The sequence below is a fragment of the Euprymna scolopes genome, chromosome 14 (assembly GCF_053919585.1).
Source record: "Euprymna scolopes isolate OS-2025 chromosome 14, ASM5391958v1, whole genome shotgun sequence".
NCBI classification, from domain to species: Eukaryota; Metazoa; Mollusca; class Cephalopoda; order Sepiida; family Sepiolidae; genus Euprymna; species Euprymna scolopes.
In genome coordinates this window covers 110831213-110857680 of record NC_136495.1, presented here as the reverse complement: position 1 = coordinate 110857680, position 26468 = coordinate 110831213, and the positions used below count along the sequence as shown (strand labels likewise).

The following is a 26468-nucleotide window of genomic DNA, read 5'->3' as shown; positions in this document are numbered from 1 at the left end:
ACTTCAAGATGATTAATTTGAAGACATCAGGCGACAATAAACCTCTGGTCTTACTTGAGGCCAGTCATTTAATGAAAATGAAGAGAAAAAAAAAAAAAAAAGTTTGGAAACCTTTCTTAGACCCGCATGATTTTTTAAAGATTTTTTTCCTTCTTACCATAAAAATGTCAGCTAAATATACTTTCAATAAATAAATTTTCAGCCATTGGTCATCCTCTCTTGTAAAAAAAGAAAAGATTGGAACATGATAATGCATAAAATTAGTTTATGATTATTTACTACTAGCAGGGCTACCCGGCATTGCTCGGGACCATATAAACAATGAGAAAATTGAATTTGATTTTGAATATATTTGTTATTCTTAGGAGAGAGGAATTTTTAATGTCTATGTATCATTTACTATTTCGAGCAAAAGAATATTTTACCTAGCTAGGATGGGTATTAGACGTATGAAATAATTGTATCTTACCTAGGGTAGATAATTTACAGCATGTATATGAAATAATTTTACCTTTGCAAGGATGGTGAATATACAACACATATTTAAAATTTTACCTACACTAAGATGGGTAATTTAAATACATATATGAAACAATTTCACACACTTTTTGACCCCAAAACGGACATTACTCTCTTCAACCCAACCCCCAAAAGAGAACTTAAAATTAACAATCATGATTCTTTCTACCCACCTCTCCAACCCTCACATCATGCCCGGATGATAAAATAAAAAATTCAAATAAATAAAGATCACACCCCCACCCTAGAAACTGGCCTAGTAAACTTTCATAGTAAACTAACAATATATATGCATTAATCTAATTTTGAGATCGTAAACTGTTTTAGCCATATCCGGAATCGACTTCAGAAATAAAGTAATTTTGAGATAGAAAATTGTTTAAGCCATTTCTGGTACAAACTTTATCTTTTACCACCCTCATTTAATCCAGAGTGACGGTGATTATTCTCATTCAATACAGGGCAATGTCAGGAATTCTGCTAATAGATATTTCCATCAATATCCTTCAATCCGTGGCGATGCCAGAGATATTGCTAGTATATTTTCTCACCTATCTCATTCAATCTTGAGCAATGCCAGGTATTCTGCTAGTGTATATGTGCAGCCATCTTATACAATCCTGAGTGACGCCAAGTATTTGTCTATTCTGTATTTGTAACTATCTTATTCAATCCCAGGTATTCTGTTAGTATTTATTTGAACCTGCCTCATAAAATTTAGGACGATGCCTGGTACTCTGCTTCTATATATTTCCACCTATCTCATTCAAGCCAGAGCGATGCAGGGTATTCTGCTAATATATTTCCACGTATCTCATTCAATCACAAGTGATGCCGGATATTTTGCTAGTATATATTCTAACCTACATTATTCAATCCAGGGCAACGCCGGGTATTCTGCTAATATATATATCTCCATCAATCTCCTTAAATCCTGGTCAACGGCAGGTATTCTGCTAGTATATATTTGCATTTATCTCATTCAATCCCAGGCACCCGTGTATTCTGCTAGCATTCATTTGCATGCATCTCATTCAATCCTAGGTTACTCCGGGTATTCTGCTAGTATATATTTGTGTCTATCTCGTTGAATTTTTCATGATTTAACCCACATTATCACCCCGCCCTTACTAAAATAAACAGCCCAGACAATGTATGAAACTTTTTATTTCATTACACACTCACCAATAAAGTAACTCGCATTTCATTATTTTGCATAATTCTTGAATATGTTACTAATTTCTACCATCATTTTTATGATTTTACCCACATTATCGCCCCCTATTACTAAAACAATAACTTTGAGACATTATCTGGGCTGTTTATTTCATTAAAAACACATCAATCATATAACTTACATTTCATAATTTTTCATTATTCTTGAATATGTTACTAATTTTGACAATAATATCTCATGATTTAACCCACATAATTGCTCCCCTCTTACTAAAATAACCTGGACACATTCATTAGACTGTTTATTTCAGTGCAAAAACACTAATCAAATAAGTCGCATTTCATAATTTTTACATTACAAACACACCAATCAATAGTCATGTTTACTCATAAGCCGTTTCTGTGATTTCCAGGACTGTCTTCATATCCCTCACCATACTGTTAAAAATATACATGAAATATTCTCAAGTAGTTACCCATCTGATAATGGCCAGGCTCAGTGTTGCTTAACGTTTCTAAGCTACATAAAGCATTTTGTATTCCCAAGTAGTCACTCATTTGAGAATAACCAAGACAATGATCTACATAAAGAATTTTGTATACCAATTGTCACCCATCAAATATTGACCAAGCTAATTGCTGAACTTTTGTTATCTACTTAAAGAATTTTGTATTCCCTAGTAGTCACCCCTCTGGTAATGACCAAGCTAATTGTTGCTGAACTTTAGTGATCTACATAAAGAATTTTGTATTCCAAAGTCACCCATCTAATAATGGCCAGGTTCATTGTTGCTTAACTTTGGTAAGCTACATACAGACATTTGTATTCCCAAGTAGTCACTCGTTTTAGAATGACCACGACAAAGTTGCTTAACTTTGGTGATCGATATAAAGCATTTTGTATTCCCAAATAGTTACCCATCCTATAATAACCAAGCTAATTGTTGTTTAACTTTGGTGATCTAAATAAGCATTTGGTAATCCCAAGTAGTTACCTGTCTAATAATCACCAAGCCCATAACTTTTTTATCTACAAAAAAGAATTATGTATTCCTACTTAGTCACCCATCTGAAAATGACCCAGTTCATTGTTGCTTGATTTTGGTTATCTACAAAAAGTATTATTTGATAATGGCCAGTCTCATTGTGGCTTAACTTTGGTAAGCTATATAAAGCATTTTGTATTCCCAAGTAGTCACCTAATTGAGAATAACCAAGACAATGTTGCCTAACTTTTACTAAAATAATAACTTTGAGACTGGGCTGTTTATTTCATTAAAAACACACCAATCATATAACTTACATTTCATGATTTTTCAAAATTCTTGAATATGTTACTAATTTCGACAATCATTTCTCATGATTTAACCCACAGTATTGCCCCCTCTTAATAAAATAATAACTTTGACACATTGTTTGGGCTGTTTATTTTATTTCAAACACACTAATCAAATAGGTTGCATTTTATCATTTTTACATTAACAACAGGCTCAATGTTGCTTAACTTTGATCTACATAAAGCATTTGGTGTTCCCAAGTAGTCACCCATCTGAGAATGTCCGAGACAATGTGGCTTAACTTGGGTGATCTACATGAAGCATTTAATGTTTCCAAGTAATTACCCACCTCATAATGACCAGGCTCCATGTTGCTTAACTTTGGTGTATAAGGAGGAGGTTATGTCTAGCTTTAGAGAAACAAACGTCACTAAAAAAATAAGGTTATGCCTGGCATGTTTAGCTGTAAAAACATGCAGTGTCTAATAAAAAATATATGCATACATATAGTTATACTGTAAATCTGACCCATAGTGCAGAATCGATTTTAAAATTGTCAAGTCGGACCCATTTAAAATTGTCAAATCCGACCTATACTGCACAAGCACCTTCAAAATTGTCAAATCCGACCTATACTGCACCTATATCATACAATCCCGGGCGACGCCGGCTGTTCTAGTACATATACACCTACTTCATCCAATCCCGGGTATTTTGCTAGTACATATATCCACCTATGTAATCCAATCCCGGGCGACGCTGGGTATTTGGCTAGTACATATATCAACCAATTTTTTTCAATCCCAGGCGATGCCGAGTGTTCTGCTAGGAAAAATTCCATGAATTTTATCCAATCCCAGGCCATGCCGGGTAATCTGCTAGTACATATGTCATGTTAGTGCTATGTCATACAATCCCAGGCGATACTGGGTATTCTGCTCGTACATATACACCAATTTATCCAACCTGGGGCTACATCGGATATTCTGCTAGTACAGCTATGTAATACAATCCCGGGCAACACCGGGTATTAGGCTAGTACATATATCAACCAATCTTATCCGATCCCAGGCAACGCTGGGTATTCTGCTAGGAAACCTTCAATGCATTTCCACCTACGTCGGCTAATCTGCTAGTACATAATACTTTCATATGAATTCCTTAAAACCCTTCCTCCTTAACTGAAGATTATATAAAAAACATAACCTCCTAATACTAAGAATGGCTTTCTGAATAATGTTTTTATTTAAGAATTTGGAATCAGCAGTTTAGCGATGTGTGATGTTTGGAATAAGTATATAATACACATCTTTTTTATACTTGGTCTTTTGGCTAAGATCAAAGTGTAGTATCTGTTTTTAGAATTCAAGCGGTTTCATCTTTCGCCCATCACTCCCACTAAGAAAATAAGGAAAGGAGGAGGTCATGCTTTGCATGTCAAGCTTTAGAGAAACAAATGTCACTCGAAAATATGGATGGCCTTCTAAATAACAATGTTTTTAGTTCAGATGTGATTTTTGGAATATGACATCTTGTCTCAATTTAGTAATCGATAAATATAAATTATCTTCTATTATAAAAAGATGCATAATGCTCGGTAGAAAATTAAACTGTATAAGACGGTTACTTGGTCTTTTGGCTAAGATCAAAGTGTAGTATCTGTTCTTAGAATTCAAGCAGTCATCTTTCGCCCCCCCCCTCTCCTCCTCCTCCCACTAAGAAAATAAGGGGGAGATTATACCTGGGATCTCAAGCTGTAGAGAAACAAACGTTACTCGAAAATAAGGAGGATTTATGCCTGGGATGTGATCAAATCCATTCACTCACATTTCGTATATGTAATGTTTTAGATTTAGATGCATTGTTTACATTTTAAAACAGTAAAACGAATGTCGTTTCCAGTCTAGACATCCCTCTCTCTCTCCGTGTTTGTGTGTGTCTCTCTCTCTCCCTCTCTCTCTTCGTCTTCCTTACTCTAAAGAGAAATAGTGCTACTAAAAAAGAAATGGCATTTGGCTTTGTTTTTTTGTAAAAACATCAATCGTTAATATTTTTTAAGCATGTTTTTTTTTTTTTTTTTTACTTCACATTTTTGGCTTGTTATTTTTCGTTTAACTATCGTATCTAACTATTTTTAACCTAATAACTTTGGTAATGTTTTCATAACGTGTAAGTTAATATTGTAATTTGTATGATTGTTGCATTTTTTAGTGATAACAATCTCTTATCATATGCAATGTTTTTATATACAGACCGCCATTACAGCTGGCTCACGTCAAGGTCACGTGACATGACTCAGCGTTTATTATATTACGTATAAATATCGCTAAAATGTCACTTTTTTGAGATATTACAATTTATAGATGATATAAAAAGTTTTAAATTGTGAACCGAGCAAGCGCTTCTCTGAAAGAAGCCTTTTGTGGACATCGAGGAAAAGCGTACTTACATACATACATACATTTTCGCTTTTATATATATAGATATATGAGAGAGAGAGAAATTTATATTTTCTTTCCATTTAAAATTTTTTAAATAATACTATACCGATTATTGATGAAAAATATTTTTTTTTAAAAATCTTAACAAAAGAATGGTTAAAATCAAGTTCTGCGTCTTTGTTCATATCCTTTGTCAGCTGATCATTCTGCTTCCCGAGGACTGCCTTGAAAAAGTCCATTTTTATTAATGTTAACCAGTTAAAAATTTTCTGTTATTTTTAAAAACAGTCAATTTCATTTGCTTATTTTAAAACTGGTAAAAATTAATTAGAAAGGGCTTTTCCAGAGCATTCATCAGGAAGCAGAACGATCAGCTGACTAAGAATGTAAACAAAGACATGTGAAAGTTGATTTTAATCACAAAACAATTTTTTGGCAAAAATAAAAAATCACATGTTCTAAGTTCCAAACAGAACACACATTTTTAGATGAAAAAAAAAAAAGTTGATTTTAAAATAAGTTTTATTTCTTTGTAACTTCTTTGAAAAAAAAAAAAAAAAAAAAAATGGCTGTCATGATTTAATGGAATTGGTAAATAACAATAAAATAAACTTTGTACAACAGATTCTTTAATAGTTTTTACCATTCTCTCCACATGTTAAAGTTTTCTTCAAGATGTATTTATAAATTCAAAACAACTTTTACTTAATTATGCAGCAGCCGAGAGAGTAATGGCTGTCAGGAGTCTTTCAATCCATTTATTCAGTAAGTTCTGGTGTGTGTGTGTGTCCAGTTTTTTTTTTTTTTTTTTTCAATATAGAGAGCATCATCTGGTCCGAACCAGAGAGATAACCCTTTTACAGCCAATAGTTGCTTACCCCCTCCCCTTAACAATTGATCTTTTCTCCCCGCCCCCATACCCCAATATCATCATTTCTCGTTACCTTGCCCACAACTCTTCATTGCACTGGCGATGCCTGGAGAGAGTAGGTTGGTTGGCGGCATTTGGTGGTCTGGCCTTCAGTTGCTCACAGGTGGAAATTCTGTCTCGTCGTGTAGGCGGAGTGTGTCCACATACTGGGAGAGGCAGTCCCCTCCTTCAGCTCCTTGTTCAGGTTCTTGATATGGCTGAGAATCTGGAAGACAAAACGAAACAGCAGTAATGTCACATGAGGGCCTTTGCAGAAAGGGGGGGGGGGCTGATAAACAAAAAACATTTAAATAAAAAAAAACATTTAAATAAAAAAAAACATTTAAATAAAAAAAAAAAAACATTAATAATAAGAGAGACAATAAGTTTCAAGTAAAGCGTTTTATTAAATTATATTTGTAAATATACAAAAACAAAACAAGATATTAAAGATGTATTTTGGCAATGCGTCATATACTGCCTTCCAAATGGTCTATTGTGTCTCATTTATCAGCGCAGACATGGGACTTCACATACACCTAAAGAAAATAATCTAATGCGGTTAAATTGTATCGACAAGGTAACCAGTTGACAGGTCCATTTGTTTTTAATTATTCGTTCAGCAAATGTAAATAAAAACAAAATCAGCAATTAAAGAAATTAAGTTGTCAATTTAATGATGGCTCAAAACAATTTCAGTGCTTCTTCAGAATTAAACCAATTTTAAAAAACTAAATTGCATAAAAATCTTTATAATCTACATACCTATCAGGGAATGAAGATGTCATATTCCAAAAATCATGTAAATTGGTCAAGCATTTTTTTTTTTTTTTTTCAATTAAAAAAAAAATCCTTATTTTACAATTTTTAGTGATTTTAATAATGACAAAGCTGATTTTGATCTCTATAGTTCAAATCCAGTTGTCTCCCCTTTATTTTTAAAATATGGCGGGTCAAAGCACTATATTTTATTTAGTCATAAAATTTAGTTTTATTAGTTTACAAAAAAAAAAAGTACTTGATCAATTTATGTGATTTTTAGAATATGACATTTTTGTTCTGTGACAGGTGTTTACATTATAAACTTTTGGAAAAGATTTTTCTGCATTTTTTTTTTAATAAGGTTTAATTCTAAATAAGCACTCAACTTTCAAATGTTGAACAAGCAAAATGTATCTGAAAACATTCTTTTTGACATTGATTAACATCAGGAGTGTCATAGTTGTTCAATCGTGGAGTTGGAAATCTGCAATTGAGAAATAAAATTGAGAAAGTAATGTCAGTATCAAGGGGGTTAGGATGAGTGAAATCGGTCAAAAAGCCTTTGGGTAGTCTGTTAAGTTTTGTATTAAGTTTGTTTTGTCTGTTTAACAGCATAGCAACAGAGCCCCCCCCCCCCCATCTTGCATCTATTATAGAAGCAGCTTAAGCTTCCGTAGATTGTTTTAGGATGGACAAAAGTTTAAAAAATTTCTTTAAATGAGTGCAACTAGTTGTTTTCTCAATATTGTATAACTTAGATTCTCTACAGTGCAATGTAGAGAATCTATGTTGATTTTATAAAATCATTTTTATATATAACTAGCCTGGATGGCCAGCGTTGCTTGGGTGTTTGGAGGTGTGTGTTGAGAAAATAAAAAAATATGTGATAGTAGGCAGGCAGGCTCGAACCCATACCGCGAAGGAGGAAAAGAACAAGAAAAAAAAAACATGACTTCCCTGCTGTTACGCCCATTAAATTAAATTAAGGCTAGTCAACCAAAAAGAGTGGATGATTTGAAAATATCTGCGAAAAAAATCGACGCCTCCCTGTAGAAGAGTGCCCAGTTGAGGGAGAAGGAACTAATGTTTTTAGCCAATTTTTCGATATTTGTTGTCTGAAGGATCGAGCTTCAAAACGATACCGATCTTGTGAAAATCTGTCGTCTCTGTTGAAAGTTTTAGGCAGACATACAAACATACATACATTTAAGAGGAGATTTATATTATAAACTAGCCTGGGTGTTTAGGAAAAAAAAACTGGTTAGCAGGCTCGAACCAATAACACGCTAGAGGAAAAAGGTGAAGAAAAAAAAAAAAAAAAAAACTGTTTTACCGTGGTTGTAATGTCATGGATGGTCGAAATAATACCTTTTAAGTGACGTTGTGAACGCGAGGGTTGAACGATTTGCAAAAAAAGTCTCAGTGGAAAAATTGACCCTCCCTGTAAAAAAGTGCCCAGTTGAGGGCAAAAGAATTATTGTTTTTGGCCGTTTTTTTTATATTTGTTGTCCGAAGGGTTGAGCTTGAAAATGATACTGATCGAGAAAATCCGTTGCCTCTGTTGAAAGTTTTAGGAAGACATACAAACATACATTTAAACAGATTTTTGGCCTTCATGTTATAGACTACCGGGGTTGCCCTGCGTTGCCCGGGTGTTGAGGGGTAAATCAAAGCAAAATGGAAATAAGTGAAGTAATAACCATTAAATATTATAAAACAACGATGTTAAACTTCTTAAAAAATTGGAAAAACGAAAACCAAAAAAAAAAAAACAGCGAAGATGACGGTAAAAAAAAAAAAAAAAAAAAAGATGTGTAAGTGAACAATGTTAAAACTTCTTAAAAAAAAAAAATCAGAAAAACAAAAAAAAAAAATCAGAAAAACAAAAAAAAAAAAAAAAAGCAGCTAACATGGACATAAACAAACAAAAAAAAAAGTTAAAAAAAAAAAAAAACGGCGAACGTGATGCAAAACGAACGATGTTAAAAAAAAAAATGTTAAAAAAAACAAAATCGAAAAAACAAAAAAACAGCAAATGTGAAAAAAAAAAATGTTAAAAAAAAAACAAAAAAAAAAAACAGCGAACGTGATGGAAAAAAACAAAAAAAAAACGTGATGCAAAACGAACAATGTTAAAACTAAAAAAAAAAAAAAATCGGAAAAACAAAAAATACAGCAAACGTGAAAAAAAAAATGGCATAAATAACGCTGTTTCAATATTAAAACTTTAAAAATCGAAAAAAAAAAAAAATAATAAAATAATCTTACATCACCATTCAAACTTGCAACCTTAACCCACTGAGCTACGAACGCGTTCGTATTTAAACTAATTAAAAAAAGACCATTTTTTTTGTGCATGCATATACAGCTATCTTGTCATGAAGGAACAATTTTTTGCTACCCTTCCCTGTAGAAAAGTGCCCATTGAGGGTGAAGGAATTAATGTTTTTAGCCAATTTTTCGATATGTCATCTGAAGGTTTAAGCTTCAAAATGATACTGATCTCGTGAAAATCTGTCGCTGATGTGGAAAGTTTTTGCAAGACACAAATTTTGCTTTTTATATATACAGACTAGCAGCGTGCCCGATGTTGCCTGGGTGTTTGGAGGTATGTGTGTATGGGGGTGGGAATAAGTAATAACCCTGTTTAAATATTATAAAAAAAAAAAAAAAAGATGTGAAAAAGAAATCGGAAAAACCAAAAAAAAAAAAACAGCAAACGAACGTAGAAAAAGGAAAAAAAAAAAAAAAAAAAATGAACGTGTTGGGGGCAAAAAAACAGCGAAAAGCAGAAAAAAAAAAAAAAAATGGCATAAACAACCCTGTCGGATCGAACCTGGAATCTTAAGGTAACAATGCTGATGGCCACGTGTTTGGAGATGTGTGTGTGTGTGTGTGTGTGTGTGTGTGTGTGTGTGTGTGTGTGTGTGTATAGGGGGAGTAAACTAAAGAATAAGCGAAGTAATAATCCTGTTTAAATAAAAAAATGTTGCTTGGGTGTTTGGAGATGTAAAAGAAAAAAAAGTTTTGGTAGGGCGGTAGGTTCGAACCCAAAGCCTCGAAGTTGAGGCGGAAAAAAAAGTCTGACATGTTACCCCAACGCCAAAAAGACAAAGAACTGAGAATTGACAAAATTAAACGGTAAAAAAAACAAAAAAAAAAACAGCAGGTGGTTTAAGCCAATGTCAACATTTTCTAGGTTAAACATGACGTCATCATCGTAGTAGCAGTAGGAGAGAAAATAAAGGAACAATTTTTTTTGTTGCTACCCTCCCTGTACAAACTGCCCAGCTGAGAGTAAAGGAATTAATATTTTTGGACAATTTTTCGATATTTGTTTTCGTAAAGTTCAAGCTTTAAACAGATACCAATCTGACAAAAATCCGTCAACTCTGTCAAAAGTTTTTTGCAAGACATACAAATACACACATTTTGCCTTTTATAAATATAGACTAGCGGTGTTGCCTGTGTGTTTGTAGGTGTTTAAAAGAAATGAAAAAAAAAAAGTTTTGGTAGGTAGGTAGGCTTGAATCCGAAACCTTGAGGCGAAGGTGGAAAAGAAAGTGTGGAAACAACCCGACATCCTACTGCTCGGCCAGGATGGGAGAGTTACTGAAAAGAGTTTGATTTTAACGATTAAAAACTTAAGTGACAGGTGCGTGAATTTAATGAAGTTAAACATCACGCCATAGAAGGAATGAAATCCCGCACTTAACTTTTGCTGTGAGGCAGTTTTTTTGATTTTGTTTCCAAGTTTAGTTGCGCGGTAGTTTTTTTAGTTTTGTTTCCAAGATGTTGGTGTGGAGGGGGGACCAGCTCCCCATAAAAAAAGGAAGTGTCCAAATGAATAGCAATTGTCTGATATAAGGGGGGTTCCCCGCATTGATCAAACCTTATCGCTTTCTGGACGTTCCCGGCACAAAAGCCAGAAACCATGCCTTTGCTTCAGATTAGTTTCGCTTTTATACAAAAAATGCCGAACGAACACGAGAAAATCTGAAATAGCAACAATTTTGTAAAAGTCGATGTAAATAAATCTAGATGCGATGTGCATTCGCAAATCGTAGATATTACAATATAGGGTGCATATAAAAAGTTCTAAACAAAAAAAAAAAAAAATTTTTTAATTTGTTGAGCAAAAACAAAAAAGCGGTCAATTTTTTTTTTTTTTTTTGGAACTTTGACCTCTATTATGACCCCTTAACATTTGTTTTGGGCATAAATCAAGTTATTAAGTTAGATCCATGTCCAAGGAATCTATATCTAAAATTTCAATTGTTTATACCCAAAATTGGCAGAGGAGTTTGGTAGAGTTCTCAAAGGTCAAATCATTGAACTTTGACCCCTTAATAGCCAAATTTCTGGCCGAAAACCAATTAAAAAGATTTTCCAAGATCTCAGTACCCCATATATCAAATTTTGAGTCTCTAGACTTAAAATTGACAGTTATTGCATAGGGAAATGTACACAGATACACACACAGACACATTCACCTTTATAAATATATAGACTAGCGGGGGTGTTTGTAGGTTTCTGTATTTGAGGTAGGGGTGGAGGTAAACAAATACGATAAAAAAAAAAAAAGGGTTTTGGTAGGTAGGTAGGATCGAACCCGAAGCCTTGAGGCGAAGGTGAAAAAAAAAAAAAGTGAAAAAAACCTGACATGTTACCGCTCGGCCAGCAAGGGAGAGTAAGAGAAAGGCATTTGAATTTATCATTAAAAACTGAATTGACAGGTGCATGAATTAAATGAGGTAAAATAGAAATCCCGCAATTAACTTACTGCAATGCAGTTTTTTTGGGTTTGTTTACCCAACTTTGGCTGGTTTTATTTCCCAAAGATGTTGGGGGGGGGGGGACCAGCTCCCATAAATAAATACTAATTGTCTCATAGAGGGTTTCCCCTTCATTGATCAAAAGCTGATTGCTTTCTGGACGTTTCCGGTGTAGAAGTTTTTTTTTTTTTAATGTCTGATGTCTTTTTAAAGAAGTGCAAACCAGTTTACATTTATAAAAAAAAAACAACAACAAAAAAGTTGAGTGACTTGGGAGGGGGTGAGAGGGGAGGGGCCATAGACACAGTAAAAAAAAATATTAATAGCAAAAATATAAAACAATTAGCTTATGAAGATGTCATTAAGTTGATTGTGGGGGTGGTTGTGCAAATGATGATGGTGGTGGTGGTGGAACCGGTGATGACGACGATAACAAATAGATAATTTTAGAAAAATTGAAACGTGAAAGATGAAAATGATGTGCCTTTGATTGATCTCATCAGAAACAAGTATAAAAGATTTGAAATATATTTAATAAAATATGTGAATTTTATGTTTAATAAAAATAAACATTTAAAATATTTTTTAACAAATGCCAGGAAATATTTAATGAACATAGAGTGGACTATATTGCTAGGTGCACTATTTTATAAACACTGAAGCTTCATTCAATTACCATTTACGGAACAGAAACGCAATCACTATATATGTGTGGTGGGTGTGTATGTATTAAACTGCTTTCTTTTGTTGATGCAATAGTTTGTATAGAAAATATTACTAAACAAGCCATCTAGCAGAATGATATTCATGTTAGTCGGCCATCTTTTCAGGCACAGGTTCGAATCATGCATGAGTTATTTATCACATTGTTGTATTATTTGTTTATATCCAGCCCTATGGACTAATAAACCATTTGTTTATTAATATTACCTTCCAGACAATAGCATCTACAACAAAATCAGCTTAATACATAACACATGAGAAATAAACATGTATTTCAGTTATTTTATGAATCTAACTGATAATTGCACTTAGTGACCACAGATGAAACTAAAGGAAAATTTTAATGTCGTGTTTGGATTCAATGAAAAATTTAATCTTGAATGATTTTGGTTCTTATATATATATATATATATATATATATATATATATATACTTTGTTCTTATGTTGAATTTTTTTGCAATAATAATTGTCATGTGTTGTTGCTTGGATATATACTACCAAAAGCAAATGGTACTTAAAAAAAAAAAAAAAAAAAAAAAAAAGACATCAATCAGCAAATGACCACAAAAGCCAAGAAACGTTACTTAGAAAACATTGACTAATTATACAATGCAAGACCGACTAAAAAAGATAAGAGCTTTGAGTTACTGTTAACTCAAACAGCAAACAATCTTTGTACAAAGAAAAGCCAAAATTAAGTTAATGGATATGCGCGTGTGAGAGAAAGAGAGAGAGAGAGAGAGATGTGTTTAAAAACAAAAAGAAAAAACTAAACGGCCTAAGAAATAGAACTGATACCATACCTGCGGCTTCACGCAACAACACATCAATGTCAACATCGTCATTGGTGTCATCTGTCACCAGACATTGCGGTCCACCTCTCTTCTTCAACACTGCAGCATAGCTATTCTTGGAAGCAGCATCACCAGAGCCTGCAAGCCATTGGTTGCTGGGCTGCGGATCCCAGTCTTGGTTGCTGGGGAATTGGTGCTGCTTTGGAGAGTGGGACGAAAGCTTACCTGGGGGGGTGCCGGGCAGTAAAGAAGTCGCATCGACAGTGGCAGGAGATTGCTGCTGCTGTTGCTCAGACCGGTGGATACTGGCGGCATAGGCCACAGGAGGACTAGGAACAGTTTTGTCTTTGGTAGCTGACTGCACATCTGTCAAAGAGCCTCCACCATCAGCACCAGTCAGTCTGAAACGGAAAAGATCTCATAATGAAATGATCTCAGAAAATTTTTTTTTTTTTTTCAATCTTTAAAGTTTTGATGCATATTCAGAATTGCACTTACGGCAGATATTAAAAGTAAACAAAATACAGAAAGATGTGTATAGTGTACCTAACAGTCACGGAACAAAGATGACATATTCCAAAAATCACGTAATTTGATCTAGTAGTTTTTTTTTATTAAAGGAAATGAGATTTTACAATTAAGTGGGTCATAGTGTTTTCATCGGCGATTATGAAATCCGATGAAATAAAGAGGAGACAACTCAATTTGAAGTGTCAAGATCAAAATCAGTCATATGTTCAAAACAGTTTAGTAGTAAAATAACAAAAAATCGTAATATTAATGATAACAAATGTAATAAGCCAGACTGAACCATAACATAGCATGTTTAGCCCGTAATTTGTGTATCTAACCATTGAATAACTGTCACATTTTATTAAAATTGGAAATATTAATATTTTCACTATTATCAATTCCGTTTAACATCTGTTTTATATGCTGGCATATGGTGGACGGCTTTAAGAAATTGATTTCCACACTAAATGACCCCAATTTATCACTCAAGTCCACTCATAACTTTTCCCATGTTTTCCTTGACTGTTCTCAGCCAACTGACCCTTATATCTCAACTGTTCTACATCTAATATTTTTTCAACAAGACCATACCAATAAAGTCATCTGATCTGCACACACCTCCCTATACTTTCCAGATTTAATCTTCCTCTGAACTCATCAGATCAAAATCTGTCTTAAGACCAAGAGTTATTTTAATATTTCAGTTAAATTTAAAAAAGGACTTGAAATTTTTAAACTCCAAGGAAATAAATAAAAAAAAAAAATGGCTTAGAAAATATGAAGCCACAAAAAACATGGTTTCCAGAAACTTGGATTTAATAGCAAAAACCAAGTGAAGTTATATGAAATGAAGAATTTAGTTTAGTAGAAAGGAGAAGAAAATCTTGAATTAGTGGCAACATGAATAGTAAGAGTATTTAAAAAGAAAGAATTAAAAGAAATTGAAAGAGGTTTGTCACCAAGTAACACTTCTTTTCATCAATATGATATTCTGCTGGTTCCTTCCTTAGTTAATTCATACCTTATGCTTTAAAAATGGCCAAACACAATTTTTGAAGGCTAAACTGTTTAAAAAAAAAAAAAAAAAAAAAAAAAAAAAAAAAAAGTTAAATTCATGAAATTTGGCTTTAAAAATGCCTATCTAGCAACCCTGGATAAGAATATGAGAATAACCTCCCTTTGATGTAGACTTATTTTAAAATATCATTATAATAATATGACCATTGTTGAAATGGTGTGAGAAAAGAAACTTGTAATTTTGACGTGCAGTGGTTCTTTGCTGAAGAAAGTCAGTGAAATGTTATGTAAAAAAAGGGAACATTCGAAATAAACAGGGGGAAAAAATGAAGAAATTTAAATATAATGTGAACAAAATGTATTTTTAATGGAAATTGTTCCAAGCGAAGTATGAAGCCACTTGGTATACGAAGATAAAAAAATATTACTTCAAAGGTTAAAAACCAGTTAACTATTCGAGATGGACAGATTCCAACCCAGAAAACAGCAATTCTTCTCCCTTTGCCAGAAACACTGCTCATGGAATGTGAGGACTAAAGGACAAACTAAGGGATGTGAAAGTTATGAGGCTGGTGAAAGTAAACCCAAGGTACACTTTCTACTAGTGTTAGTTGCTGCACAACCCCCACTGAAGATCCTCCTATAAATCCAGACCTTAATCACAGTACATCTCAATGGCAATATGGCTCGTTTGGGAGTAAAAAAGAAAAAGAAAAAGAGGGACATTTTTTTTAACAAATATAACAAAGAGAGAGGAAGAGGTGTTGTGATTGACAAACCGTTTGAGAAGTAGAACTTTATTAGCGTGAAGAAAGTTAGAAAGGAAAGAATATCAAGTTGATATTTTTAAGTTCATTACTTACCTTATTAACATATATATATATATATATATGTGTGTATGTGTGTGTGTGTGTGCACGCGCATGCATATAAGTTTGTTTTTATCTTGTTTAATTGTAACCCACCACACAAGTCTTTTTGCCATATACATATTAGTATTTCATTTCAACTTTGATGAAAAAAAAAAAAGTCAATAAATATACTTTTACCTTTTTATCTTTAGTAAGAATAAACATTCTAAGACGTTTCTGAATTTTTGTCTGCAAGGACCCATGGCACAGTAGTTAGAGTACTGGGAAAAAAATCAATTGTAAAAGTGATATTCTCCTGGATGTTGAAGGTGGGCAACCGAAAAATACATTTGCGAATTACTTAGGACCTCTATCCAGTCATAGCTGACGGAACAAGAGCACACCACCCCCATGCAGTAAATAAAGGGTTCTGCTCTAAATTCCGTCCAAATTCCCAAGTTCGACAGAAACATTCCCGAGTTTGACAAGATACACCTGAAGAAGGTCGGAGGTTACATCGACTGAAACGTTGTGAAAAATCACACTGAAGATGAGAACAGTAGTCCGATAAATAATACACATAAACATTCTAAATAAAATATAATACAGTGAAAATTCGATTAGTCATATTGATACTGGCGATTTCAAGTATGGGAAATCCAGCCCGTCTTGGACTAAGAAAGTCCTAGGAGTGTGTGTGTGTGTGTGTGTGTGTGTGTATTATTTCTGTACACATTTAAGTAAGCATGATTCAAAAGAGTAATTGATTTTGTTTAATTTATTATTTGTGTGGTCTTAAAGGCTCAAAAGGAAAAACATGAAGAAAGGTTTTTTTTGTTTTTTTCTATGGAAATTGCTCCAGACAAGACATGAAGCCACTTTATGGACGGAACTTTAAAAATAAATAATTTTAAACAAAATCAATTACTACTTCACATCACAATCACTTTAATGTTTATAAGTTAAAAATAAAATAAAATTATTTATGATGTTCACTTGAGACGCGTGATGTAATCTGTTTTAATGATTTTATTGCTTATGCAACAATGGATGGAGGGAAAGGGCTAGGGTTCATACCTTTCCTTAGACCATAAGTGAAAGTGATACAATAATCATGATAAAATTTGAAAATGGCATCCTGAGCCTAGATTCTGTACCAGTAACAATTATGGCATTTCCATAGGAAAATGTATTCATTTTATATTAAAACAAAAGGTTAAATAAAAAATATTTCAAATAGATTTGTGGGCTGCCTCAAATCTATTTGAAATATTTGAATATGATATTAGGTTGGTGCAAAAACAATATCTTTCTCACATATATTACTTTTTATATGATTTCTGAATTAATTAATTGATATATATAGCCATTTTATATATCAGTTTGAAGTAGATTTTTCGTCCCATCGAATCATGTTATTCATTACCGTTCTTAATCTATTCATTCATTTTTTTTGCAGGCTTTTCGACAGCATGGACAAAATTCAAATCCGCACAATTTTCTTGTTCCAGTTAAAACTAGGCCAAAAAGCTGCAGAGACAGCTCATGATATCAATAATGCGTTTGACCCAGGAACCACTAATGAATGTGTCGCACAACGTTGATTCAAGAAATTTCATAATAGCGACGAGAGCCTTGAAGATGAAGATGGTTGTGGACAGCAGATTGCAGTTGATAAACATTTGAAAGCCTTAATTAAGCATCTCAACAATTTCCTGCGGGGAAAAAATGCTTCAAAAGCCGAGATGTCAAATCGGCCTTCAATGACTTCATCGCTTCCAGAACTCCAGATTTCTATGCTAATGGGATAAATAAACTTGTTTCTCGTTGACAAAAATGTTTAGATTCTAATGATTCTTATTTCGATTAATAAAGTTTATTATGAAAGGAGTTATAATCTTTTCAAGTTGAATATCAAAAACGACATTATTTTTGCACCAAGCTAAGATGAAAAGCAAAAGGACTTTTTTTTACTTCCACGTGAATTTTAAACCATGCAAATTTATAGTTTTGTCTTCAGATTTTTATTTAAGAAAAAGTTTTTTTTTCTACAAAACGTTTTACCTAAAAAAATATATAGTAAAAAATATATATCAAAACGTTTCTTTTTGTAAACTTTATAGATTTATACAAATTGTTTAAAAATACATAATTTTATTCACAAACGTTTTATTGAAGCAAAACGCATAAACAAACGAAAAAAAAAAACCTTTAAATAAATGGATGCTGAACAGAGATGGTGCCACACATTTTAGGAAAAGCTATTTCCTGAGTGCCTTTCATGTCACAGTAATCCTTCCAGATAGGAATTCAGCTAAGCATTAATTTAATAAACTTTTCTACAGATTCTAACAGCTTTCTATCATCTGTGTATGGACGCTATTGTTTAGATTCACAAAATAACGCGAATAGTTGACAGTGTAAAGTTTATACATTTGGCTTAAATAAAACTACACATTCTTTTTTATAAATCTCCAAAATTTACAAACAAAACGTTTTTTAATTAAAAATGTGTGTATAACTGAAAATGTTTGTAAATAAAAATGTATCTTTAGGTTATTAGTAGTGTTGGGACGATTAATCGGAATCTGAAAAAAAAAAAAAAAAAAAAAAAAAAAATCAGAACTTTTGGGGTATTGGAATCGGAAAAATGTATGCCTATTTTCCGATACCAAAAACGATCCTTTTGTCTTTTTATTTAAATTTTGTTTAAAACAAAATCTTCCACAGTTAGTAGTAATAATAAAATATATATTTGTTGATATTTAACCACCAGTAAAACTAAAATCTATAGACTAACCCCCCCCCCATAAGTGTTTTTTTTTTGTTTGAGAAAATATTTGCACATTTATAAAGTGATTTTTATGTTAATCAGGAAAAATAACTATAGTTAAATATTTAGGGATTTATAAAGAATCGGAAATTTTGTACGGAATCGGGGAAAAAAATAGTACAGAATCATTAATTTGGTTCGGAATTGGGGAAAAATATATTGGAATTGTCCCATCAATAGTTATCAGTAAAACTTTTAATAAAAAAATTTTTTTTTTATAAACGTTTCCTTAAGTAGTAAAACTTTTTGCAAATAATCACCATTTTTTTTTTTTTTTTTTTTTAAATAAAGAATCTGCTAATTCAAAGTTATAAATATGCTTTGTTTATAATAAATAAATAAAAGAAAGAAAAAAAAATCATTGTTAATACAAAATTTGTCCATTTTGCTTCTGGCTCAATCTGGGAGTGCCTCAAATCTATTTGATCCAGAGAAAGAAAGAAAAATCTAAGCAGCAAAAACTCAAAAGAAACAAACTTTCCTACAACTACATTGATAATCTAAAGATATTTACAGTAATTTATGTCCAAGATTCATTTTATTTGGAAAGACATTTTCTTTTTATAATTTTCAAAGCTGTAACAAAATTTCCAAAAACAGTGAATTAAACTTAAAATACAGGTGCTTCTTCATTATAAGAGCAAAATTTGAAAATCAGAATATTAATTTTAAGTAAAACCAATGGTATCTACTGAATTGTCAGGTCACAGTAATAAACATATCCAAAAATTATGAAAAATGACATAGAAGATTAATTATTAATGGAAACAGTTTTCAAAGACAATTAGTGAAAATTGAGATTTTCTAAACTGACCTAAAATTTTCAAAGTTTTCAGAAAATAATTACCTCCCCTGTTGTATTTTTTTTTTTGACAATACTCAATTTTTGCTAATTCTCTTCAAAAACTATTTTCATTAATAATCAATTTTCTACCTTATCGTTTTTCATAATTTTTGGATATGTTCATTACTGTGACATGGTAATTAAGTACAGTAGAACCCTAGGATACGGTGACTTCGGGATACGTTTTTTTTTTCCAGATTACGATGTGGAATACAATGTTTTTCCGGACCCTGATTACGGTATTTGCCCCACCTTACGGTGTTATTTATGTTATTTGATGATATACATGTGTATTATATACTGTACTGTATTTTGTTACTAATTTTTGATATTTACTGTATAAAATTTTGCTTAGGCCCCACCATATGGTGATTTCACCTTATGATCCCGACCCTGGAATGAATAAATGCCGTATCCCTGGGTTCTACTGGAGATACCATTGGCTTTACTTGAAATTCAATATTTCGAATTTTCCTTATGAAATGCAAAAAAAGTAATTTTTCACAATTTTTTTTATATTTCAATTGTAGAGAATAGAAACTATAAGCAAACAGTAACAGATGATAAATTGACTTAATCAAAAGACCAGAAAAAAAAAAAAAAAAGCCTTTTTAGACATGAAAATAAAACAATCTGAGTTAATCAACGTTTATTTACCCAAAGTTTTTTTTATACACTTTACTAACACAACATATATTGTAAAATGTAACTTAGTCATGGGATTGAGTTATGTTTGTAAAAAATTTGTTTTAATTGTTTTACAGATCAATCACTTCTCTCTTAGTTATCTATGTATTTTTTTAGCCCCCCCCCTTACACGGTGTTGATGTACCTATTTACTATGCCTCCCCACAGGACAGAGTTAGACACCAGGGTCGTTTTTTAACGTGGAGAAAAGGCACAAAAATAAAAATTGTCTCAGTCGTGAAGGATTTCTTCTCCACCGAAAGAGAACAAGAAATGGAAGTGCAGCATCTGAAGAACAGATACTACACTTTGATCTTGACCAAAAGATACACGATGTTGATGTAACCACTCTCTAATTATTCTTAATACTATGTAATTTATATACATAGGTATGTAGTCTACATTGCACTGTAGAGAACTTACTATTGATTTTATAAAATTATAATATAAATCTCACCTGTCTGTTTAAATGTATATATGTATGTTTATGTCTCGCAAAAACTTTCAACAGAAGTGATGGATCCTGACAAGATTGGTATCATTTTGAAGCTTGACATCTCAGACGACAAACATCAAAAAATTGGCCAAAAGCATTAATTCCTTCACCCTAAACCTGGCCATTTTGTACAAGGAACGGTTGATTTTTTTTTCGCCGACATTTTAGCAAATCATTGTCACCGTTGGATTGACTTCGGTTAATTTCAACGCTTTTGACTTCCGGTTGCATCATAGAGACATCGGCTAATACGACAGATTTTCTTTCACTTCCTTTCCGCCTTCACAGCATGGGTTTGAGCCTGCCTGCCTACTACCACTTTTTTTTTTTGTTGCTCAACACGCACCTCCAAACACCCAGAAACGCCGGGCACCCAGGCCAGTTTTATATAATGGCTTGACTTTAAAGTTTTAAGTTTAAAATGCAATTGTCTGGTATCACGCTTCACTTGAGCTCTAAGCAGAAACATTCATTTCAGCCACGGCCCTGTCTTATCAAAGGACCTACTGTTAATTTTATACATCGGACACTTCTGTTTGTGCAGTGATAAAACTTCTCAAATGCACATGTGATGTTATAAGGCTGTTAACTTCCTTATTTAATTGGATTTATTCAATTATCAATTTTTGATACTTATCAGAGACATTCCAATACAAGTATATCTAACAACACTCCCAGACACAAAGTACATTTGTATGAAATTAAAAAAGAAATCTACCCAGCAATTTCGGAATACGTATATATAAAGATGAAGGTTTGAAATAGATCTGCCACCCCACCCTAAGAAAAAAAAAAATAGAAAATTATTATGAACATAATTGTGTTCATAACCTGCAAGTCAGAGCTAATTTTACTCTGAATTATGGTTGGGAAGGGAACCCCCTTGTAAAGGTAGGAAGGCGATTTGAAAACATTTATTTTTTTATAATTGTGATCGTTAATGTCTGATTTCAAACTTTTTGAAAAAGATTCAAAATTTTTAGAGGATGGCTGATTGATCCAAGGTTCTAACCATGACTTTGTTTTTTCTCAGTTTGATTTTATTTAATCACTTGTGTCTCTGAACTAAATAATTTGAGTTATTAAAATAGGAATTTATAAAGAATAAATGAAATGACAAAAAAAAAATTAAATCAGAAAAAAAAAAAAAATAAAATAAAAAAGTAGTAAAAATAAAATAAAAACTAGCAAAAAAAATTTAGAATAGCAAAAAAAAAAAAAAATTTAAAAAAATCAAATAAAAACAGCAAAAAATAAAAAAATATTAATATTAAAAATATTAAAAATAGAAATAGCAAAAATAAAATAAAATAAATAAAATAGCAAATAAAAAATGGCAAAAATAAAATAAATAAAAATGGCAAAAATAAAATAAAAATGGCAAAAATAAAATAAAAATGGCAAAAATAAAATAAAAATGGCAAAAATAAAATAAAAATGGCAAAAATAAAATAAATAAAATAAAAATGGCAAAAATAAAATAAATAAAATAAAAATGGCAAAAATAAAATAAATAAAATAAAAATGGCAAAAATAAAATAAATAAAATAAAAGTGGCAAAAATAAAATAAATAAAATAAAAGTGGCAAAAATAAAATAAATAAAATAAAAGTGGCAAAAATAAAATAAATAAAATAGAAATGGCAAAAATAAAATAAATAAAATAAAAGTGGCAAAAATAAAATAAATAAAATAAAAGTGGCAAAAATAAAATAAATAAAATAAAAGTGGCAAAAATAAAATAAATAAAATAAAAGTGGCAAAAATAAAATAAATAAAATAGAAATGGCAAAAATAAAATAAATAAAATAGAAATGGCAAAAATAAAATAAATAAAATAAAAGTGGCAAAAATAAAATAAATAAAATAAAAGTGGCAAAAATAAAATAAATAAAATAAAAGTGGCAAAAATAAAATAAATAAAATAGAAATGGCAAAAATAAAATAAATAAAATAAAAGTGGCAAAAATAAAATAAATAAAATAAAAGTGGCGAAAATAAAATAAATAAAATAAAAGTGGCGAAAATAAAATAAAAGTGGCAAAAATAAAATAAATAAAATATAAAATAAAAATAAAATAAATAAAATAAAAGTGGCAAAAATAAAATAAATAAAATAGAAATGGCAAAAATAAAATAAATAGAAATGGACAAAAATAAAATAAATAGAAATGGCAAAAATAAAATAAAAATGGCAAAAATAAAATAAATAAAATAGAAATGGCAAAAATAAAATAAATAAAATAGAAATGGCAAAAATAAAATAAATAAAATAGAAATGGCAAAAATAAAATAAATAAAATAGAAATGGCAAAAATAAAATAAATAAAATAGAAATGGCAAAAATAAAATAAATAAAATAGAAATGGCAAAAATAAAATAAAATATAACAAGCAAAAATAAAATATAAAATAAAATAAAATAAAAATATAAAATAAACTATAAAATATAAAATAAAAATAAAATAATAAAATAAAATAAAAATAGCAAAAAAAATAAAATAGCAAAAAATAAAATAAAATAGCAAAAAATAAAATAAAAAAATAAAAACAAGAAAAATGTATAACAAAAATTAAAATATTATAAAGATAAAAGAAATAAAATGATTAGATATAAAAATCGTAAGTTACACTCTTCTGGAGATTAATAAAAGAATTGCAGAAAAATGGAAAAAAATCAAATTAAAAGAAAACAATTGTTTGATTGTACCTATGTTGACGCAGCAGGACACACTCTCCACCTTCCTTCGCATCAATATTGAAAATATACAAATAACCATCTTGGGAAGCCACTAAAAGACGTTGAATAGTCTGCACCCTAAAAAAAAAAAAAAAAAAAAAAAAAAAGTTTCTGAATATGCAGAATATTCTCTACATGTCATTACAATCTTGATGACGAAAAGATTAATTTAGTCTATGGTATATTATAGGTCTTCTCAATGGACACAGGATCAAGTGAAAAGTGGGCCTTATCACAAAAGCTATAAGTTGGGAGATTTTTAAATAATGACATAAAAAGCTAAGTTTACTTATAACATTAATAAAAAAAAATACTTTACCATTAATCTCTTTTGGTTAATAGATAAACAATTACATCTGGTTACAATAAACATTAAATCAGTTATTTAAAATTAATTGTATATCATAATATTAGGTTAAATACTTTTTCTATCATACTTACACTGATGTTTCTATTACAGACTAAAAGTGTATTATTCATCTTAATGTACTTTTTAAGGATACAAGGAGCCTTTTAATATTCATTTAAAATAGACCAAGTAGTACATTTATTCAGAAAGCGGGGGGGGAAAAAAAAAAAAAAAAAAAAAGATAAAACTCACGTAGCAATAGCACAGACATTCTTGAGTCCTGTGGTAGGCAGACGAGAGGTAGCGAATGAACGACCTTGGTTAAACATCTCGGACACCTGAGCAGGTAAGTAATTGGCAGAGGTTTTTAGAGCTTGACCAAAGTACCCCATCCACCCCTGGCTATCCTCTTGGGGTCTGAAAATAATTATTTAAAAAATATTAATTCAAGAATTATGAAAGAAATGGTACCAAAAGCTTTAAGATGAAGAAGGTTGGATGAGGCTGAAGTGTTGTTGCAGAAATGTTCATGATGGCCAAGATGAAAAATAAGACTATCAAAGAAGTTTGTATTATTTGAATTCTTCGGACTACTGTTCTCATCTTGATTGTCATTTATATTTTGAGTTCACACGTTCATGTGAAAACTTCCTTCTTTTGGAGAGTGAGGAGGAGAGTGAATCCCAGCGAAGTGAGGGATGGAAAGAGTGTAGCAATTAGAGCCGTTTGCTTTTTAGTGTCCGTAAGAATCACTTTGCGATTAAGTTGCTCTAGAATTACAGGTAGGTTGAGAGAGGATAGCCATTTTTGTGTGCAAGAAGTGTAAAACAATAGAGATTGATGATAACTCAGATGTGGAGAAAGTATATTTGGATGGTGAAGTTTTGGAGGAACAAGTGCGATTGCAAGAGTTAACAGTGAATAGAGTAAGTTCATGGAACTTCTGTCATCACTAACTAGCAGAGTGTTACTACTGTCTATCAAGGAAAGAGTCTATTACGTATATGTATGAAGTGTGATGACATATGGATGCAAAATCTGGACAATGACATGCACTGAATGAAGAGAAATGATATAAGAATAAATGTATGATATGAATCTTAAAGATTTCGATTTCATCGTCTCCAAGGAAGATTAAATCTTTACTGCATAAGAAGATGCGTGTGGAAAATGAAGTTTCGTTGGTTTGGTCACATTGAAAATAAGTGAAGCATACATGGTCTGCCGTGAGTGCATAGTGAATGAGGCATGGAAAAAAAAAAAATTAATTTCAGCAATTGCCTTCCCCCCATTTAGCCCCAAAAGTCCTCAGGAAGCATCAAATCCTGGTGAAAATGAACAAGCGGTGCAGTTTTAGGCCTTAATACATGTAAATTTGAGCTCTGTACTATGCAAAGAAAAAAAAAATGATTTTGATACTTACTTATCTTTGATACTTTCCAATTTAAAGACATGGACAGTCTCTGTGTTGCTAGAAGCAGCTAAGTAGAGTGAATCGGGACTAAATGCCAATGAATAAATAGTGACACACCTGGAAAAGACAAAAATAGAAAATAAAATAGAGACATGAAGAAAAAGAAGAAACACATAGAACTACTTGTGTCAAACCTATTTTGACTCAATTTATGGGAATCAAAAGAATAATTACAAGTAAAAACGAAAATTTTCGAGTTTAAAGATTTATCGAGTTTTTATGTACATGTCAATGTTGAGTTTGCAAGATCCAGGGGGAAGTAACTAATTGATAATTTTGACTATATTGATTTTTTTTTTTTAAACCATATCGCCATCTTGAATCCAGATAACAGGTATTTCTGGGTGATTTAATGCCGAATCTGGTCATTTTGGTAAAAGTTTTTATACTTCAAGTTGTTTATTCATAGTGTTTAGCTTGGTTGTTCTATATAGGAAAATTGTTTTTGGTTTTGTAGTGCATGACTGAATTTTGCAAAAGAAAAAAAAAAAAAAACGCTGCATAATATTAATGTTTCATGCATTTTAGGTCAGGAACTCTATTTATGTATAATATAATAAGAGAAAAAGAGAGGAAAAAACGAGAGAGAGAGAGAGAGAGAGAAAGGAGAGAGAGAGAGAAAGGAGAGAGAGAGGAGAGAGAAAGGAGAGAGAGAGGAGAGAGAAAGGAGAGAGAGAGGAGAGAGAAAGGAGAGAGAAAGAGAGTGAGAGAGAGAGAAAGGAGAGAGAAAGAGAGTGAGAGAAAGGAGAGAGAAAGGAGAGAGAAAGAGAGAGAGTGAGAGAGAAAGAGAGTGAGAGAGAAAGAGAGTGAGAGAGAAAGAGAGTGAGAGAGAAAGAGAGTGAGAGAGAAAGAGAGTGAGAGAGAAAGAGAGTGAGAGAGAAAGAGAGTGAGAGAGAAAGAGAGTGAGAGAGAAAGAGAGTGAGAGAGAAAGAGAGTGAGAGAGAAAGAGAGTGAGAGAGAAAGAGAGAGAAAGAGAGTGAGAGAGAAAGAGAGTGAGAGAGAGAGAGAGAAAGAGAGTGAGAGAGAGAGAGAGTGAGAGAGAGAGAAAAAGAGTGAGAGAGAGAGAGAGAAAGAGAGTGAGAGAGAGAGAGAGTGAGAGAGAGAGAAAGAGAGTGAGAGAGAGAGAAAGAGAGTGAGAGAGAGAGAGAAAGAGAGTGAGAGAGAAAAAGAGAGAGTGAGAGAGAAAGAGAGTGAGAGTGAGAGAGAGAGAGAGAAAGAGAGAGAGAGAAAGAGAGAGAGAGAGAGAGAAAGAGAGAGAGAGAAGAGAGAGAAAGAAGAGAGAAAGGAA

At 31.8% G+C, this 26468-nt stretch overlaps 1 protein-coding gene across 1 annotated transcript in view; it reads right to left on the bottom strand.

Moving 5' to 3' along the window:
* Positions 1–6206: 6206 nt before the first annotated feature.
* LOC145292790 (WD repeat domain phosphoinositide-interacting protein 2-like) overlaps positions 6207–26468 on the bottom strand; it is a 122490-nt gene continuing 102228 nt past the window's right edge. Inside the window, exons 5-9 of the mRNA XM_080138828.1 lie at positions 25130–25264; positions 23959–24123; positions 23328–23435; positions 13388–13779; positions 6207–6549 (exon numbers count right to left, since the gene is read on the bottom strand). Coding sequence (XP_079994954.1) covers positions 6434–6549; positions 13388–13779; positions 23328–23435; positions 23959–24123; positions 25130–25264 — 916 coding nt within the window. The 3' untranslated portion in view covers positions 6207–6433. The remainder of the gene's footprint in view (positions 6550–13387; positions 13780–23327; positions 23436–23958; positions 24124–25129; positions 25265–26468) is intronic.